This window comes from Camelina sativa, chromosome 13, assembly GCF_030686135.1.
Source record: "Camelina sativa cultivar CO46 ecotype springtype chromosome 13, ASM3068613v1".
Taxonomy (NCBI): domain Eukaryota; kingdom Viridiplantae; phylum Streptophyta; class Magnoliopsida; order Brassicales; family Brassicaceae; genus Camelina; species Camelina sativa.
The window spans coordinates 1087709-1105070 of NC_141892.1; the positions used below are offsets into that span (position 1 = coordinate 1087709).

The window sequence follows — 17362 nt, forward strand, 5'->3', positions numbered from 1 at the left end:
ATTTCTGTTACTACGAGACTAGTATAAGCTTTGTTATCATAGAATAGATTAGTCACGGTCAACGATTTTCTTTTTGACTTTTCTATGGGCAATGTAAGTGAGTGCGTTTCGACACCTAAAACGCACATACATACAATCGCAATCACCAAACGCAGTCGCGCCTATCAAGTTCACACACGTTTTCTTTAGCCTTTAAATCCCATATCCACTTACAAGTTCATCTCAGCCGTTTCTTTTATATGCCAACACTAAAATGATTTTATTCAAGAACAAAAAAATATCACAAGGTGGTGAACAAGCATCATTAAATCAACCAAAATGGCATCTTTATGTTAGTCGAACTCTCTTATAGAATAAGATAATCAACCAAAAGCGTGATCCTAGCTTTGTTTTTTAGTGAATTGTCTCATGGAAGAGAATCTCAAAAACACCTAATTAAAAATTAGTTTTATATATATACGTTCATGGTATGTCAATGAAAAACAAGATCAGAGTATCTTCTCAAAGATACTGGAATTTTGATCATTAGAGCCTGCAACTAAATTCTGTACCAAGAATACTACTGAGAATCCCCCCTCTCGGTGTTACCTACTCGAAGAGGCCATCCCCGTGCCAAATATCAAACAGAAAATCCACCATTTCCTGCAAAATTAAAGAAGATTGCAACTACCATGAGATGTTTGATAGCTATGACAGGAGATTCATATCAAAGGAAACAGACGAAGAAACCCAACTTAAAGCAGAAGATGAAATTATTTATATGGAGTATTTGTAGGAGGAACTCACAGCTAGAGGGATGGGCTTCTGAAAAGGAGTGGTGGATGTGAGCAATTCTTCATAAGTAGCGTTGAAGCTACAGATTACAAAAGATTTTAGAGTGAGAAAAGGAGTTAAAAAATACTATATATGTAAAAACATGAAAGCTTGACGCAATCAATAATTAAACTTGATTATCATGTACCTGATTACAGGTTCAAGAGGCATCTCTGAAGTCCTATTAGATGGATCACCGACCCACTTCTTTCTCAACTCTTGCCACGCAATCTCAGCTGCACAATAAATAGAATTTAACATCATCTGTACTTCTGCCTAAACAACAGACACTAAAGAAATTGAGCAAAGCTGATCGTATTCAGTCTAAATCTACTGACCACTAATAAACCTGATGAGAAAATCAGTTTTCTCTAACTGTCAAAAAGACTAATATTAAGCTAACCCGTAGGACAATAAATCTTGTTCGAGTCAAAATCTCAAAACCCCTAAAAAAATATAAACTGTGAAAGAAAGGTTACTACCATTGTTCACAAAGTTGTTCTCAGTCGATTCTTCTTGATCAATTGGAGAACTTGAAACAACATTAGCAGAGTCAACATTAGCTTCCATTGTCTTTTAAAAAAGATCCCTTTTGTCGAATCAAAGACAGATCAGAATGCCCAAAATTTGAAGAACCGAGACAGGAAAAACTCTGGAAACAAACAAAAAAAAAAAAAAAAAAAAAAAAACAGAAATTTTATAGTCATAATCACGAAGGAAACAAGATATAACAATTTTACACTACTCATTAGGGTTCATTAGCAAACTAGTTAATCTCATTGTATCTATCAAGAGTGAGATTGGGGGAGAATGAGAGGCAGTGCACCAGTTCCAATCGCGATAAAGGGAAGAAGAACCCTAAAACTTTAATTCTGGAACCCAGAAGGCAAAAGAGATGAATCATCTAATGGAACCCTAGAATAGGTTCAATCAAGCCAGATTCCGAAAAATCCGAAATTGTTCTTGGGACTTACTAAGAGATAATATAGTGATTCATTCCAATCACAATCTGGCAAAATCAAAACTAAGACAAACAAGAGAGAGAGAGAGAGAGAGAGAAAGAAGGATGTAAAACCTGTGAAGCTGATTGGAATCTTCGACGACGACGACGACTGAAAGAGATAATCCTAATTCCCTCTCGCCGAGAAGAAATCGTAATAAACGTGTAAAGGTAAAAGTGTCGATAGAAGAAGAATCCTATGGAATCGAATCTCTCTTCTTCTTATTTCCTTTTTTTAACAAAGCTAAATAATTCTCTAACTATTTTATTAATACTACTTAAATAATTATAACCAATAATTTGGCGTGACCGACCTTAGCTCAGTTGGTAGAGCGGAAGACTGTAGTTGTTGCTGTAATCTTTAGGTCGCTGGTTCGATTCCGGCAGGTCGGATTTTCTTTTTAAATTTTTTTTAGTGTTTCTTTAAAAATAAAAAACTTGTGAAATAAATCAGAAACATATTACATTAAACAGTGTATGTAACTGAGATCATATATTACGCAGCAATTAAATTCATAACTAAGATCATACTATATTTAAGTAATGGCTAACTAACTCCATTAGCATCTCCAGATTACAAAAGATATTAGATAAGTTAGCAGCCGCTTTACATATGTTTGCACTTCAACATACACCATCTATTATCCATACCTGCAAGACTACCAATATTCGTTCCTAAAAAGCTGCAATTTCTCATCGTTTAAGAGACCAAGCAGACCCGTTCCATTACATGAGCGTATTTTACGTCTTGGAGCGGAAGATGACTTGACATTGGGAACCTTTGAGAGACGGCAAAATTCAAAGGATCTTGCAAGATGAGCTCCCGAGTGGACTCATCACAAGATGCAAATAGTTGTTGATTCTTTCCCTCACCAAAGTCTATAATTGCTGTTCTTGGCAGACGTATGTTATCTACAAAAGCTTGTGTGGATGACAGTTTCTGGTAATAAGAATCACCACCTCTTCTCTTGAGACTAACATGAAATCCATCTACACCATTACTATTGACTCCTGTTTGGGTCAACGAAGGTTGAGTCTGGACTGTATCTTCAGAAGATCCACCAACTCTCGGTCTATAAGAAGCCACTATATGATCACTGCGAGGACAATACGAGGATGATATGCAAACTCCTGGGTTTCCTGTTTCTGTAATTAATGATGGGCTACACACACACAAACAAAAAACCGAAACTATAACAAGTTAGAGCCTAGAAAATGTTATGCTAAACTTCTCCAAGCAGATGCTAAAGTTCTGTGACCAAGCATCAATGTCAGAGAAACACAAAACCTCACCTTCCCTCGCTGCCATTAATGTTCCACTGACACAGCCCGATGGAGGAAGCTGACAAGAGGGCACGGACATCAGAAGTTGGAGTGGAGTTGGTAGAGAGATGATGGATAGTATGGACTGGATTGGTTGTTAAGCCAGTCAACGATGCGAAAGGTCCCGTTGTTTGACGCCTGTCAAATACTAAAACCTTTCTATTCTGTAGTCCAGCATAAATATAGTGAGAGCTGTTGAGATCCCAGGAGCAAGACCAAGGTGCAGCTGGTAAATCATACGATAAGACAGTGTTGTGGCTCTCCAAGCTTATAACAGATAATTTTTTTCCTAGAGAACCAAATACTGCAAGCCCGTTATTGTGAGGGGAAAGGTGAAGATCTTTAATTGCTCTTGTGGTAGGAGGCAACAAAATATCATCAATCTCACCCGAATGTAGGCTCATCTGCAACATATACATATATTTTAAAAGACGTATAGTTTCATCATTTAAAACTAGTGTTAGATCAAAAATAAAAGGGAACAACAGAAAAAAAAAACTTACTTGCGTAAGCACAAATGTTCCACCAACGCCTGAGAGCCTACGAGCCAATAACACAATTTTTCGACCACCATCTATGTCAAATAAACGGCCACCACTGACTAGCAAATCTCCCTACAAAAAATTGGATGAAATGATCTAATTTGCGTTAGACACATCAACACAATTGAAAACAGACGGTCCTTCAGCCAAAAATTCTAAAACAATGGGGACTAATATGGAACACTATGCCACACCTGATGTCTGAAGCTGCAAGAAGGTGCCTGTCCATGATGTTCTTGGTAGTTTGTATGACCTGAAAGGCATGCACTTACAACTGTTTAGAAGTATATATGCATTACTTTTCAAGGAGAAAAGAAAATCATTTATCCCACTCAGGGATAAACCTCTATTACTGTTTGGGTAATGTAATGCCATGAGTTAAGTCCTAAGGTCAGAGTGGAAACAATCGCACAACAGCATATCAATTCTACTTGAACAACGATCCCATTGAGACAATTCATCCAACAAAATGGTGCAAGCATAGAAATGAAAAATAAGGTAACACAGAAAACGCAACCATATAATATCGGATCTAATAAGTATATTTAATGTTAACAAAGCTGCCTGTGTTGCAACCATGAAACACGTAATTGTGTAATTACCATGTATATATTGATTCTGAGAAGCCACATTAGAGTTTCTCTGCGCACCCATAGCCATACTTTCCATATCAGCTATCTTCTGCAAAAACAAAATTTCTACCCTGATGCTTACTATAGGAGAAACATGTGTAGCAATTTTGTGTAGAAAATAGCAAACTAAGATGGGGGCTATTATTCAAACTTAGCTCCCTTCTAAAAGATACACGAACCAACTTATTATTCCAGATTTGGCTAGTTAACACTTAGCAGTAATCATAATCTTTCCAAGCATAAAACAAAGTGTTAAGAATGACTACGTGGCAACAAACTCTTAAGAGTGTACCTTCTTCAGCTTATTAACTTCTAATTGTAGCTCTGCTTCCATTTTCTTCCATTGAGCTTCTTTGTTACTCCAGCTTGCAGTCTGCGAGACATGTCAGAAGATATAAGGGGCTCACACATATGTTTCAGTCTACTGACAGACATAACCTACATAGATAACTTATATTGAACGCATTGGGAGGTTTTAGTAATCCGGAAAATCTACTTCTGAATGATTAAAAAGCAATTCAAAGAACTAAGCTCAGAACAGTGCGGACTGAGTATAGCAATATCATGAACTACTATCCCAGCAATAATTTTTTTCCTACCTTCTGTTCAATTGAGCTTAACTTGGCCTCCAGAAATAAGATTCTCTGCCAATACAAAACAAGAATATCATTAGAATTTCATACTGTGATTTCTGATCATGTATGTAACTAGGAAAAATACATTCATTGTATTACCTTTTGTGCTTCATCATCAACTGCAGCAACACGTGATGCATAGATTTTCCGGACATCTCTCAGGCTACATTTTCTAATGCATTGCGGACACAAAAAAATAAAACCATTGTGACTCTATGAGCAAGATGAACTATCATCGAACAAACTACATAACAACAACCACACACCTTTCCTGCACTTCCCCGCTGCTGTAGCCACTTCTTGATGCAGGAAAACCCATACAAGTGTCCACATGGAAGACAACTTGAATCACACCAGTAAAGAAGAAGAAAAGAGAAGACCCATTTAGTTGCATTCAAAATAATATTAGACGTGACCAGAGTAATCAAATAGTGGAAAGAGAATCTCAAAAACTTTGTTTAACAGAACCTAAATCAACTACGAACTAGATGATTACTGTCAAGATAATCAAAAAAATAGATAGAACTGGAATCATGAAATCATCAAATCGCTAAAGAGGGGAACCCAAAATTTGTTCACACAGTAACTGGAATTGAGATTACCAGACTTGATGTTCGCCATCGTTGGTCCAAACTTCCATACAAATCAAACAGAACAATCCCTCAGTCTCGCCGTGTTTCCATTCCACATCTTCCTGCGATCCTGAAGATGAACAAATACCTTGTGACATTTTCTGATTCTCTTGGCTCTCATTCTGTGAAACCCTAGGTGAGACTACAACATCCCTGGCTTGGCTTTCGGTATCTTCTTCCTGCTCCTCCTCCTCCTCCTCCTCCTCTTCGCTTTCTTCGTCTTCTTCTCCAACTACTTCTTCTCCATAGTCTTCTCCTTCATCCTCAGATTCAATGTATTGTGCAATTCTTACTCCGGGACCGGAGTAACGCCGGCGAGTCGACATTAGGGCTAAACCCCAAAAAATTAAGCGCCAATTGATTGTGACCGTTTCTGCGGGAGTAGGACGATGAAGGCGAAAAGTTTTCGCTGACAAGATCTCGAAGAACAAATATATAACCGACCATCGTACCGTACCGGACCGAGATTTCGTTTGGTTCTAATCGGCATAATTTTGTCTTAACCGAACTATCCCAAACCCGAATGCCAAAAAATGAAAAATAAATAAAAGAATGCGGTGAGCGTGGATCGAACACGCGACCTTCAGATCTTCAGTCTGACGCTCTCCCAACTGAGCTATCCCCGCTTATTGTTATTTATTCGATACATAATATTAATAATAACAAAAATAAATGTCACCTCAAATTGGGGAAAATGTTCTATGAGAATGTTCGTGACTTTAGAAGAAAAGAGAGAGATTAAAAGATGGGGAGAAGCATATTTTCCTTTTTCACTAAAAAGAAAAAAATGGCGATGGCGAGAAGCATCTCTTACATCACGTCTACTCAGCTTCTCCCTCTCCATCGTCGTCCCAACATCGCCATCATCGATGTCAGGTACTCCCATAGGCGATTTGATATCTTTAGCAAATTTTAGTTACTAATCTGATCTCTTTAGTAAATTTTAGTTCGAACCAATCCGATTGGTGTTAGGGTTTGATTTTGCTCTTCCATGTAATACTACTGATATGGGTTTAGGAGCGAGTGCTTTTGAATTATGTTTAGTTCTGGGATTAGAGATTATTTATGAACAAGTTGTATCTCAATGTTTTCTTAAACTGGAATTTTGTAGAATCTCAATCTAAAAAAAGCAACTATTATGAATCTCATGAGCTTTGAACAAAGCTTTTGTGGTTAAGTAGTCTGAGGAATGAAGGGAAAAGGCCGGATCTTTTGTAATTCTTAACTTAGGTTCTTCTTATTCAGAGATATGGCTAAAAATCCAGACTTTGGATGACTATATGTGTAATTGGGTTTGTTTTGTTTTGAAGGGATGAAGAGAGGAACTATGATGGGCATATAGCTGGGTCGCATCACTATGCGAGTGGCTCGTTTGATGACAAGATTTCTCATCTTGTTCAAAATGTCAAGGACAAAGACACGCTTGTTTTCCATTGTGCCTTGAGCCAGGTATGTGTTTTACTCTCTTTATCTTTTTCCCCATAATGAAACAAGACATGATATAGCACTGTATCTCTAACTTTCTGCAAATATGCATCAAAAGTGGATCAAGTATGCAAAATCCAACTGTCTTTTGTAATGTTTGCCTACTAGTCCATCTATTCTTTATGTATGGTTTGGAGTAGGAACATTCTTAAAAGAAATAACATCGAGTAGCTGCTAGGTTCTAGCACTCCAAAACATCAAGCTCTCTGTCCTTTATTTAGCAACCTTTGATTCGAGCCAGTTCTCACTCACTTCTTTGTTCTGTCCTAAGTCCTAATTCTCACACGAAAATGAAATGATATTGATAAGCTTTGATTGAAATCAAATCTTACTGCAGGTTCGTGGCCCAACTTGTGCAAGAAGGCTGGTGAATTATCTAGATGAGAAGAAGCAAGATACTGGGATCAAAAACATCATGATCTTGGAACGCGGCTTTAATGGCTGGGAAGCTTCTGGAAAACCAGTGTGTCGCTGTGCAGACGTTCCTTGCAAAAGCGATTGCCCCTAAACTCTACTGAACCGTATTAAGGACCTAATTGATCTTTCCACATTGTTCATGTATTAAAAAACTGAATTAAGATTATTCATAAAAAAATAGTCTCTTGCCACCAAATATGTTTTGGTTTTACGTGGGAGACAAAACGTTTACTATATTTGCAAATCACAATACTAAAAGGGCTTTTTGGGTATTGTAAAGTTTTATTGAGCGTCAAAGCCACGTTTATTATATCTTAACGCCGTCAATTAATAAAGTAACTGTTCGGTAACGTTTATAACGCCGTCAAAACTTTCTCGGTGGCTTTTGGGGGCGACAACGACTTCATGGGAAGGAAGTAGAAATCATATTTTTTTATCTCTCTCTCCAATTCTCTACTACTAGTCGCGCGATTCATCCGAAATTTCCCAATTCCTTAGTCAAGAACCCTAATTTCAATATGGTTAGACTTGTTCGATTTCCCTTTTTTTTTTAATTAATTCATCTAATTTTCGATTTTCAGATTGACTGAATCTATGAATTTTCACAGGTTTGCGTTATGTGTTTGGTGCCGCTGTTCCTCGTCCCGCTCGTCAATTTAATGCCTCGCATCATCGATTTCTTCATGGTAAATCGCACTCCTTCTTTCTTGATTTCCTTAAAGTTTCGTTTTTTTTTTCTCTCCTCGACAGAATGATCAGATTCAATATCAGAACCTACAATTTTGAAAATTTTAAAGCTGCTAAGAGTGTTGTATTCGATTAGTCTTGAATGAGATGTTGCTTTATTTGATAGACAAAAGGGAATTATTATATTAACAGAATTGGAGATTAGTTTAGGAAGAAGATTAGTTGTAGATGTTATAGCTTGAGGTGGGCTCTTGGAAAGTTGAAGATGTTAGTGAATCTTGGTTCTGTTAGTGTTTCATACCTATTATCTTTGGAGTCTTTAGAGGTTATGGCTTTAGTAGTAAATATTGCTGGTAGTGTTTTCGTCTAATCATTTTTGTTAACTCTTTTGAGTTTTGGCTGTTCATGCTTAATAATAACTAGGCGAAGTTGTACGCGTGGCTCGGATGGGAGTACAGGAAGCCAGCGAGAGTCCCTCCAGCTTGTCCTTTCAAGCCTGTTGCTAAAAACGACAGCGCTACCAAAGTTAGTGAAAAGACTGACTCACTTGCTTGGGCGCTTTTTCTCCAGACATATAGTACTTTCTTAGTTGACTTGTTTCTTGGGTTGGTGAAAACATAGCTGTGATGCTTCAATTGATGTGTTACGTTTGTACCTGCTTGAATCCATCAATTTTCCATTATTCCATTAGCTCCCATGAAGTTCATTTACTCTTCTCTGAATATTTCACATTGTATCCGGTTTCTGATTCTGAGTTTTCACCCTTATATGTGTTTGCAATAGGTGGCTGCTGAAACTGGAACTGAAGGTACAAAAACAATAGCTAAACCTGTCGTTGCAGAGGAGACGGGTGGGGTTAAGCAGGATTGATCCCGAGTCTTTTTTTTCAATAAAGCTTTTGTATTTGTGGATATGTTTTGGATAAAAGAAGCTGGAAGATGATATTACCAATTGTGATATTTGTTGAAACTTTTTGGTAATTTTCCCGTTAAAAATGCTACGTAACAGGACTTTTTCTTATATGTTTACTTCTCTTTCTTTTATGTGGGAGATGTCGAATTCCTCAGTAAATTTCGGATCACTGTACTAGTTGAACTACAAACACTTGACTTAAGATGTATAACCACTTGAAAAACTTTTAAAGCCATCAAAACTGATCCAATCGAGTCCTGCCTTGTTGTTGTATCCCTTCGTTATCTTCAGAGGTTGTTATTATCCCATCCATAGTGAAATGTTGGAATATAAAAATTTAAAAGATTTTTGTCTATAGCGACTACTCGGTTTATTTGATTTCTTTCATCATTAAAATCTAGTGATGACCACTTGTCACTATTTTTGTAATGTCATGTTAATTTCAAATGGATAATGAAATTCATACATTGTGTGTTTAGTTTTATTTCTAAAGCATCTTTCACATAATGTTTTATAAAAAAAAAAAAAAAAAAAGTCTTTTTTGTTGTTGTTGTTGTTGCATAATCATAATAAATGATCATTATTCATATATGGACCAAATAGTTAAAGTTGCGAGCACTTCACTCAGAAGCCACGTGCACAAGAGCCATCACACTTACGCTAACGTTTAGGATAAAACCATAAAATGTGATTTCAATAAGATAATTAAACAAAAAAAAGCATCAAAACTATTTTAAAAACACTTTTTTAAAAATAAAAATAATAATATCGTCGTGTCTTTGGTTGTGAATTTGAATAACAAAATGAAATTTCAAAAGTATCGTAATTATATTGTTTGTTTTGTTCTGTTCCCTTTTTAATTTGAAGATCCTCTCTCTCTCTCTCTCTCTCTCGCTCACCGGAAAACTTCGCTGTCCAAATCTCCGAGGATCTCGTCGATCAATCCAACGGTTTAATTTCACCATTTTCAGATCTCACAGAGCATACTCGGAAGATTGATACAGAAGAAGTGCAGTGGAAGAAGGTTCTTCTTCTTTTTCTTTGTTGTTGTAAAGCAATTTGAATCTGAATACTTTACAGATTCATTCAATTCATCTTTCATTTCGTTTCACGCTTGATTCAATTTGAGTTCGCGAAACTTAGGGTTTCTAAATAGGGAGAAACAACAACTTAGGGTTCTCTCTCTCTCTCTCTCTGTGGGGTCTGTTTATTATTATTATTATAGTGGGTGAAGCCATGTTTAAGAAGATCATGAAAGGGGCACATCGAAAGGCCTCTAGAACTGAGGCGAATGATTCGTCTATGTATGGGTTTGATCCACCGGGTCCTGGATCCAACAATATGGCTGTAAATCACGCATCTCGTGGTCCTTCTTCTTCTCCAGGTTCAACAACGGCACAACCCCATCCTCCTCCTCCTCCTCCTATGTATTCAGTGGAGCCTCTTCCTTTGTTCAGAGACGTTTCTGTTTCCGAGCGTCACTCCTTGTTCTTGAGGAAACTCCAGATTTGCTGTTTCCAGTTTGATTTTACAGACACGTTGAAGAACGCGAGGGAGAAGGAGATAAAAAGGCAGACTTTATTAGAGCTTGTTGATTTTATTCAGTCTGGTGCAGGGAAGCTCACTGAACTCTGTCAGGAAGAAATGGTAAAGATGGTTTCGTTTAATATATTCAGGTGTCTTCCTCCTGCTTCACACGAGAATACAGGTCAAGAGCCTGCTGATCTCGAGGAAGAGGAGCCTTACTTGGAACCATCTTGGCCTCATTTACAGCTTGTTTACGAGTTGCTGCTTAGATACATTGTTCCTTCTGACACAGATACTAAAGTTGCTAAACGGTATATTGACCATTCCTTTGTGTTGAAGCTGCTTGAGTTGTTTGAGACCGAAGATCCTAGAGAAAGGGAGTACTTGAAGACGATTCTTCATAGGATTTATGGCAAGTTTATGGTCCACAGGCCCTTTATTAGGAAAGCAATGAATTATATATTCTATAGGTTTATCTACGAGACTGAGAGACATAGCGGGATTGGGGAACTTTTGGAGATTCTTGGTAGTATTATCAATGGGTTTGCCTTGCCAATGAAGGAGGAGCACAAGCTCTTTCTGATCAGGGCGTTGATACCGCTGCATAAGCCGAAACCAATCGCAATGTATCATCAGCAGTTGTCTTACTGCATTGTTCAGTTTGTGGAGAAAGATTATAAGCTTGCGGATACAGTGATCAGGGGATTGTTAAAGTTTTGGCCTGTGACAAACTGTACAAAAGAGGTTCTCTTTCTTGCTGAACTTGAAGAGGTTCTCGAGGCAACACAAACTGTTGAGTTCCAACGCTGTATGGTCCCTCTGTTCCAACAGATTGCTCGATGCCTCAGTAGCTCTAATTTTCAGGTTAGTAAAAATCTCGTATCGTATGGCTTGGTTTCTCTTTTCAATCTGCTCGTTAAAGTTTCTTAGGCTTTGGAGCCTTTCCTGTTTAGCTTCTTGTATGAAAGGCTTATGTTGTGTGATAATTTTGCATATCGAGGCAATGATCTAGGCCTATTACCTCAAACTCATGTTCTGACTCCTCATTTGAAAAAAAAGTACTGTAATTTCTTTATGTGCTTAGCATAGAATCTTAATTTTTTCTGGTTATTTTCTCCTTTTATTTCATGCCTATTTCAGCAAAATGACTCGAATCATAGCCATCTCTGTTGATCTCCTGCAATTGCTATTACCATCTGCTAAATAAATGATTTGATTCGTACATCAATCGTCTTGTGTGTCACTCGTCTTGATTTAGCTCTGCCAGACAGCCAACTCCGCTGAATTGATTAAAAACCTTTGCTTTTAGTTTGTTCATGTGTGATAGAATTCTCTTTGAACAAACCATGGTTTCATCTTCTCTATAGCTTTAACTTAACCAACTTATATTTGCTTGAATTACTAAGGAATTTTCTCAATCTCTCATACTCAAAGTGCATATATTATCATGCAATGCAGGTTGCAGAACGAGCACTGTTCTTATGGAACAACGAGCACGTAGTGGGTCTAATTGCTCAGAACAGAAGCGTGATCCTTCCTATCATATTCGGTTCGCTGGAGAAAAACACAGAGTCTCACTGGAACCAAGCAGTGCATGGTCTAAGCGCGAATATAAAGAGAATGTTCATGGAGATGGACCCTGAACTCTTTGAAGATTGCCAGCAACAGTACGAAGAGAAACAAGCCAAATCTAAACAAGTGGAAGAGCAACGCCAAGATAGGTGGAGGAGATTAGATGAAGCAGTAGAGGAGCGAGAAAGAGAAGATCCTATGATCACTTCTTAGAAGAAAAACAGTTACCAAATCATCCAATTAATAATATTCTTTCTTTTACTTCTTCACAATTTCACTAATCGTTGCAAAATATTATATTTTATTTATTTATTTTGAAGGTCTGGAAAAAAAGTCCTTAAATCAAGCCATTAGATTTTTCTTTTTCCTCTATTTTGAAAATCTTTTTTATGGTGATTCTGATTTCTCAATCCAGCTTTAAATTGTAGACTTAAAGCCAACAAAATCTAAATTTGATACGAAATTATAAGAAAAGTAATCTTATTGACATGTTTGAAGTAAATCTAATGCAACCAAATGATGCACTACAACTAATATAAAAAATTTAGGCAGCGGGATTGGGGAGCTTTTGGAGATACTGGGTAGTACTATCAATGGGTTTGCCTTGTCAATGAAGGAGGAGCACAAGCTCTTTCTGATCAGGGCGTTGATACCGCTGCATAAGCCGAAACCAATCGCATATCATCAACAGTTGTCTTACTGCATTGTTCAGTCTAGGCCTATAACCTTAAACTCATGTTCTGACTCCTGGGGTTAGCAGCAGCAGCACATAATGTGGAATTCCTATAGAAGGTTACTCATCTGCTATGTTCCTCTTGTCTGATAATGGCTTCCATTCTTGTTTAGATCTCTGAATTTCTGAATTATATCAAGATTCTTGAGCCATCTCAAGATTCTCCATCTCTAGCCTCTTCTTCCTCTCCATATCAAACTTCACCTTATTCTCCCTATGCATCTGAATCTCCTTGTCCAACTTGGTCAGCTTAATCTTCATCTTCTTCTTCTTCTTGTCATTCATCTCCATCTCCATCTCCATCTCCAACTTCTTCTTCTTATTCTCGGACGCCCTGATTAAGAGACCTAATATATAATAATAAAATAAAGTTATAAACAACGCAACTGATGAGAGAAAAAGAGAATTATCTAAAGAAAGGCAAGAAGAGCAAAAAAGAATTGATGTACTTGGGAGCACATAGCCAGTAGTAGTGCAGAGACGCTCTCTTTTTATTATTATGTCTCCCGGTTGCGGCTGATTACGTTCAACGACAAGATTCATTCCTCCCATGTTACATCCATTTAGTTTAGCGCCTTGTCTACTACACAACTTTTTCCCCTAAGATAAATACAAGCTACTGGAATGCTGCAAAAAAAATAGAAAAAAAGGGTCTTTAGTTAGAGAGAAATCGATAACACTTGAGAGAGCTTGGAAACAAAACACACACAACTGGGAGAAGGCACAAACCTAGAGAGAACCCGAACTTGCCAGACCTCTCCACATGAAGAGAAATGATCACAGAGCGCCATCTGGAGATCCATCTCAGGAAGCGAAGTGTCATACCCGGTAACGCAGACCCTATAATAATTGATTGCATTGCACGAGAGAAAATATTATTATTATTAACATCTGGAAACAAAGATGCAAACACATCCTAAATAATAATAATAATAGTAATAATATTGATTTTACCGATGTATTTTTGCTTGGTTAGCAGGACAAGGAGGATCCATGTATTCTGTCTGAGAGGGTGCGGCCTTAACGATTGCAGTCTATCCTCCCACGTCAGTTCCATTGAGTTCCAATGCCTTTTCTTCGACACCTTCTCCAGACAAGAACACGAAGGAAACACTGTAAAAAGTTTATTTATTTTTAGAGTTTACCAGAGCATTTAAAAACATGAATGAGAGAGGGAAATTAAATAGGTACCTCTTGAGGATATCCTTTTTAAAGTCTCTGGGAACATAAATATGTCCGACCCTTCCGCATGAAGAGAAGTGTTTCTTCAGCGCGAGCTTGAGAGCATACTCACTGAGCCTCGTGTCATATCCCTCAACTGAAATCGTCGTCCTAGCAAGAGATAATATATTATCATCAAACACCTCACAAACGCAAAAATTCCCAAAAAAAATATACGTAAAATAAATTTAGGTACCGGGGTTTGGTTTTGGATTGGGGTTTCGGAGAGTCTGCAACAACACGATCGTTCAAATCCAGCAATTTCAGATCCTACACTACCAAAACATCTAATTAGAAATTCTCCTAACCTCATAAAATACCTTTTCTTACAATACTTGGAAACAGAGTTTTAAGCAAAGAGTGAGAGAAAGAATAAATCCATTAAGGAGAAGAATTATTACTCTTCTGATGCCAGCAGATTCGTCCATGGTGATCAAAGTTGACAAGAGCGGCAGCGTAAGGGATTCGAATTCTTTTTTTCTTCAGTTCTAGGGATTTTGATTTCTTCAACAACGGGTTTTTTTTTTTGGGTGAATCCTATTATATATATTATCTAGTTACGAACAAACTGTTGGGCCTTAAATTTAGTGTAGGCCTGCGTTAAGCCCATATATACTCCTAATAATTTTCTTATCCTCTATTTGAGGGATTTGCTTTTTGCTACGTCATTGATAAATCTAAATGCGACCAATGAGAGGCAATGACGTCATACCTTAATATCCACAAAAAAAAAAAAAAAAAAATCTTTATACTACCAAAACAACCCTCAAAACACACACACACTAAATAAACGGTAACGCAACCGCGAAATGACGGAAATAATGCTACCGGAAAGTAGATCGGAGAGTTCGAAACCACCACACCTAGTCAGGGGCGGACGCAAGGCATTGAAGTTTTTTTTTTCATCTTTTCTTCATACAATTTACACAATTATCTTCAGTCTAATAGGTAATTTTAAAAGGTGTCCCACTCTAATTACAAACCAAAGATGTGCCTTAACGCCAAACGGCCAAACCAGTTATATTAAAGAAGGAAATAAAACATTTCAACCCAAAATAAAACACCCATATAATATTTTTTAATTTTCATAAACAAATGTATTCCACAATTATTTCTTTTATTTCTGCAAAGAAAGTCTGTGAATTATAACAACGATGGAAGATTTATATATAGAAATATAGCATCATTGACTTAGATATCAGGAATTTTTAGAAAATTTATATATATCAAGAATAAACTAACTTTTGGAGTACATCTAAGTAATTCTTTCTTTTTTTTTATTGTTTTTTTTAGTTCTAACTTTTAAAACAAACGTATTTATACTCTATAGTAAGTAATATTTTGTGATTAATTTATACAATAGAAAATTTTCTAGTTAGAATACTCGTTTTTTGTCTAGTTTTATAAACTATTTTCTATGCTTCAAACTTATGCATTATGTTATTTTATATTCCAATTGATAATTTGTTCATATATCAGTTTTTTAATCCAAAATAAAATTAATGGTTTCTAAAGGATAGTCTAATTTCGTCTAATTTGTTTTGTTGAAAAAAAAAATTGATAAAGTGACATAATGAAAATGTTATTTAGTATAAAAACCTATTATAATTTTATAGGTTTTTAAATTTACAATATAGCTTCTTTTCATGTTTGTATAATTTGTTTTGCGTTCTATTATGCCCCATGCTAAAAAAAATTCTGGATCCGCCACTGCACCTAGTGGTGTTTCCATACCCAGCACAAGGCCACTTACTTCCTCTACTTGACTTAACTCACCAACTCTGCCTCCGCGGAGTCAACGTCTCCGTCATCGTCACTCCCGGGAACCTCACTTACCTCTCTCCTCTTCTCTCCGCTCATCCTTCCTCCGTCACCTCCATCGTTTTCCCTTTCCCTCCTCATCCCTCACTCCCCCCCGGCGTCGAAAATGTCAAAGACATCGGGAATTCAGGAAACCTCCCGATCATGGCTTCTCTTCGTCAGCTTCGAGATCCAATCATCAATTGGTTCCGATCTCATCCAAATCCTCCGATCGCTCTCATCTCCGATTTCTTCCTCGGTTGGACTCACGATCTCTGCGATCAAATCTCTATCCCTCGCTTCGCCTTCTTCTCCATTAGCTTCTTCTTAGTCTCAGTTCTTCAGTACTGCTTCGAGAACATCGATCGGATCAAATCAACGGATCCGGTTCATCTACTGGATCTTCCTCGTGCTCCGATCTTCAAAGAAGAGCATCTTCCGTCTATTGTCCGACGATGTCTCCAAACTCCGTCACCGGATCTCGAAACCATGAAAGACTTCTCCATGAATCTGTTGAGCTACGGCTCTGTTTTCAACTCTTCACAGGTTCTGGAAGATGAGTATCTCGAGTACGTGAAACAGAGAACCGGTGGTCATGATCGGGTTTTTGTAATCGGCCCGCTTTGCTCATTCGGGTCGGGTCTTAATTCGGATCCAGGTTTTATAGATCCGGATTTGCTTAGTTGGCTTGACGGATCCCCAGACGGGTCAGTCGTCTACGTTTGTTTCGGAAGTCAAAAGGCGTTGACTAAAGACCAGTGTGATGCTTTGGCTCTAGCTCTTGAGAAAAGCATGACCCGGTTTGTCTGGGTGGTTAAGAAAGATCCGATACCCGACGGGTTCGAGGATCGGGTATCTGGACGGGGTTTGGTGGTTAGAGGATGGGTTTCCCAGCTGGCAGTCTTGAGACACGTGGCGGTTGGTGGATTTTTGAGCCATTGTGGATGGAACTCGGTGCTCGAGGGGATAACGAGTGGGGCTGTGATCTTAGGTTGGCCAATGGAGGCTGACCAGTTTGTGAACGCGAGGTTGCTTGTGGAACATTTGGGTGTTGCGGTTAGGGTTTGCGAAGGGGGTGAAACTGTGCCTGACTCGGTTGAGTTGGGTCGGGTGATAGCGGAAACGATGGGTGTGAGAGGATGCGATGTGGCTGCTCGGGCTGAAGAGATACGACGGAAGACTAAAGTGGCCGTGACGGAGGCAAATGGAAGCTCTGTTGAAGATTTACAAAGACTTGTCAAAGAATTTGGAAGTCAAACTCTATCACTAGATGTAATAAACTAATTAATGATGTGGTCGAGTTTTGATTGTAAAATCCATTTGATGTCTTTTGGTACTAAATTTGAAGAACTGAAACTATAACCGATAGGATTTGAATGGTAACAAACTTACAAAGGGTGGGACAAAACACGTATGAAAGAAGACAAGTAG

General features: G+C 37.8%; 5 protein-coding genes, 2 non-coding genes and 2 pseudogenes across 10 annotated transcripts; 5 read left to right on the forward strand and 4 right to left on the reverse strand.

Moving 5' to 3' along the window:
- Positions 1 to 432: 432 nt before the first annotated feature.
- On the reverse strand, positions 433 to 2071 carry LOC109128485 (uncharacterized). The gene is made up of 5 exons (XM_087482634.1): positions 1889 to 2071; positions 1296 to 1465; positions 962 to 1049; positions 787 to 853; positions 433 to 642 (listed from the first exon to the last, which is right to left on the reverse strand). Exons 2-5 carry the CDS (start codon positions 1381 to 1383, stop codon positions 589 to 591), a joined length of 297 nt encoding a protein of 98 aa, XP_087338760.1. The 5' UTR covers positions 1384 to 1465; positions 1889 to 2071; the 3' UTR covers positions 433 to 588.
- A 51-nt stretch (positions 2072 to 2122) lies between these two features.
- TRNAY-GUA (transfer RNA tyrosine (anticodon GUA)) lies at positions 2123 to 2206 on the forward strand. Its single transcript is given in 2 exon segments — positions 2123 to 2159; positions 2171 to 2206. It is a non-coding gene; the product is annotated as a tRNA-Tyr (tRNA).
- A 114-nt stretch (positions 2207 to 2320) lies between these two features.
- On the reverse strand, positions 2321 to 5974 carry LOC104734366 (uncharacterized; annotated as a pseudogene). Its single transcript, XR_015578759.1, has 10 exons — positions 5548 to 5974; positions 5212 to 5287; positions 5045 to 5134; positions 4910 to 4954; positions 4603 to 4683; positions 4281 to 4359; positions 3873 to 3931; positions 3640 to 3750; positions 3107 to 3540; positions 2321 to 2976 (listed from the first exon to the last, which is right to left on the reverse strand). The product of XR_015578759.1 is annotated as an uncharacterized LOC104734366 (transcript).
- Positions 5975 to 6130: 156 nt separating this feature from the next.
- On the reverse strand, positions 6131 to 6203 carry TRNAF-GAA (transfer RNA phenylalanine (anticodon GAA)). Its single transcript has one exon. It is a non-coding gene; the product is annotated as a tRNA-Phe (tRNA).
- Positions 6204 to 6276: 73 nt separating this feature from the next.
- LOC104734367 (dual specificity phosphatase Cdc25) lies at positions 6277 to 7751 on the forward strand. Its single transcript, XM_010453925.3, has 3 exons — positions 6277 to 6453; positions 6888 to 7026; positions 7400 to 7751. Exons 1-3 carry the CDS (start codon positions 6323 to 6325, stop codon positions 7568 to 7570), a joined length of 441 nt encoding a protein of 146 aa, XP_010452227.1. The 5' UTR covers positions 6277 to 6322; the 3' UTR covers positions 7571 to 7751.
- Positions 7752 to 7868: 117 nt separating this feature from the next.
- On the forward strand, positions 7869 to 9186 carry LOC104734368 (uncharacterized). 2 transcript variants are annotated; one of them, XM_087482633.1, is made up of 4 exons: positions 7869 to 8000; positions 8088 to 8165; positions 8590 to 8771; positions 8950 to 9186. In XM_087482633.1, exons 1-4 carry the CDS (start codon positions 7998 to 8000, stop codon positions 8987 to 8989), a joined length of 303 nt encoding a protein of 100 aa, XP_087338759.1. In that variant the 5' UTR covers positions 7869 to 7997; the 3' UTR covers positions 8990 to 9186. The 2 variants fall into 2 exon arrangements, with proteins under 2 accessions (XP_087338759.1, XP_010452228.1); XM_010453926.3 differs by having other exon boundaries at positions 8590 to 8691.
- A 595-nt stretch (positions 9187 to 9781) lies between these two features.
- LOC104734369 (serine/threonine protein phosphatase 2A 57 kDa regulatory subunit B' alpha isoform) lies at positions 9782 to 12523 on the forward strand. Its single transcript, XM_010453927.3, has 2 exons — positions 9782 to 11469; positions 12064 to 12523. Exons 1-2 carry the CDS (start codon positions 10315 to 10317, stop codon positions 12388 to 12390), a joined length of 1482 nt encoding a protein of 493 aa, XP_010452229.1. The 5' UTR covers positions 9782 to 10314; the 3' UTR covers positions 12391 to 12523.
- An 84-nt stretch (positions 12524 to 12607) lies between these two features.
- LOC104734370 (nucleolin 2-like) lies at positions 12608 to 14711 on the reverse strand (annotated as a pseudogene). The gene is made up of 7 exons (XR_015578761.1): positions 14533 to 14711; positions 14328 to 14401; positions 14102 to 14242; positions 13865 to 14023; positions 13640 to 13750; positions 13360 to 13537; positions 12608 to 13257 (listed from the first exon to the last, which is right to left on the reverse strand). The product of XR_015578761.1 is annotated as a nucleolin 2-like (transcript).
- A 223-nt stretch (positions 14712 to 14934) lies between these two features.
- LOC104734371 (UDP-glycosyltransferase 89A2) lies at positions 14935 to 17318 on the forward strand. Its single transcript, XM_087482627.1, has 2 exons — positions 14935 to 14994; positions 15848 to 17318. The coding sequence occupies exons 1-2, from the start codon at positions 14941 to 14943 to the stop codon at positions 17213 to 17215; spliced, it is 1422 nt and encodes a 473-aa protein (XP_087338753.1). The 5' UTR covers positions 14935 to 14940; the 3' UTR covers positions 17216 to 17318.
- Positions 17319 to 17362: the final 44 nt, after the last annotated feature.